Source organism: Aphanomyces invadans (genome assembly GCF_000520115.1).
Source record: "Aphanomyces invadans strain NJM9701 unplaced genomic scaffold supercont1.64, whole genome shotgun sequence".
Classification (NCBI taxonomy): Eukaryota; Oomycota; class Saprolegniomycetes; order Saprolegniales; family Verrucalvaceae; genus Aphanomyces; species Aphanomyces invadans.
Window position 1 is genome coordinate 30,047 of NW_008580209.1, and position 1,117 is coordinate 31,163.

The 1,117-nt window shown below is 48.8% G+C and overlaps 1 protein-coding gene across 1 annotated transcript; it reads left to right on the forward strand.

Annotated features, from left to right (window-relative positions):
- Positions 1-199: 199 nt before the first annotated feature.
- H310_14234 (hypothetical protein) lies at positions 200-593 on the forward strand (the record flags this gene model as incomplete). The annotated part of the gene is made up of 2 exons (XM_008882045.1): positions 200-259; positions 324-593. The coding sequence occupies 2 exons, from the start codon at positions 200-202 to the stop codon at positions 591-593; spliced, it is 330 nt and encodes a 109-aa protein (XP_008880267.1).
- Between the last annotated feature and the right edge of the window lie 524 nt (positions 594-1,117).

Genomic DNA, 1,117 nt, shown 5'->3' on the forward strand with positions numbered 1-1,117 from the left:
CTTTTCGTGGTTGGAGATACAATGGATACATTTGGTCAGGTTGTCGTTGCCGTCTCTGCTGTGGTGTGTGGTGTATGTTTGTCGGTGGCCTCTGCAGCGTTTGGCATGGCAAAGACGTGGTGTATTGAGGTGGTGACATTAATTGTGCTTGCTGTCTCTAAAAATGCTCAACAATGGATTCGCTTGCCGTCCTGCAATCATGAGTGGCAATTCATTGAACGTGGAGTTTACAAATGCCAAAACCTCCGTGGCGTCGTTGGTGCAGTGGATGGGACCCTTATTAACATTCAAAGACCACGGGATTATGTTGGATTTTACAACAGAAATGGGGACCCCTCTTTAAACATCCAAGCACTGGTGGATCATCGTATGGTGATTTTGTCCGTGGATATTCGACCGGGGTCATTTTCAGACAAGAAAATTTGGAAAGTGTCAAAGCGTTGTTTTTCGAGTCGAAGCGCTTGGCCAACTGCGACTTGTACCGAAGTCGGAACAATTCATGGACACTCTTGTCGTCCCAAAGCAAGCCTCGCTTTGGAGTGTCGACCGACGTGCGCTTTGCGCGTCTGGCCTTCTTGGCCTTTCGACGTTAGTTGCGCTATGTACTGAGTGTCAGCATACGTTGAAAGTAGACATTGTAGTGAATACCATGGGTTTCTACATCATGCGTGTGAGCGTCGTCGTCATCACTCATGGGTCAGTCGGCAAATTGACTGTAGAGCAGGAATGGCTGGTACAGGGCAGGAACGCCACATCCCTGCCTCAAACCAAGTTGTCAGGCAGGAACGTTATGCGGATTTCGGATAAATTGACCAATCAAATTGATTTTATCCCAGCCTGAATTTCAAAAATCTGGAATGGATTATTCAGCGACCAGGCTCCAACGAAATTCCCACGCGCAAGAGTTCCACGGAAGAGAGCTTCACAGAGGTCGAACTGTGGAAACCTTTTGTGTCGCCACGCCCCCATTGCTTGGGTTTGCCATCCAGAAATGACTCCCACGTAGTTGATCGACACTCCACCTTGCACGTTGTGGCTTCCCACCCCATTCCACTGCTATTGACGATCTTCGCGATGACGGAGTATGAGCCCTTGATTGTGTCATGCCGCGACTTGA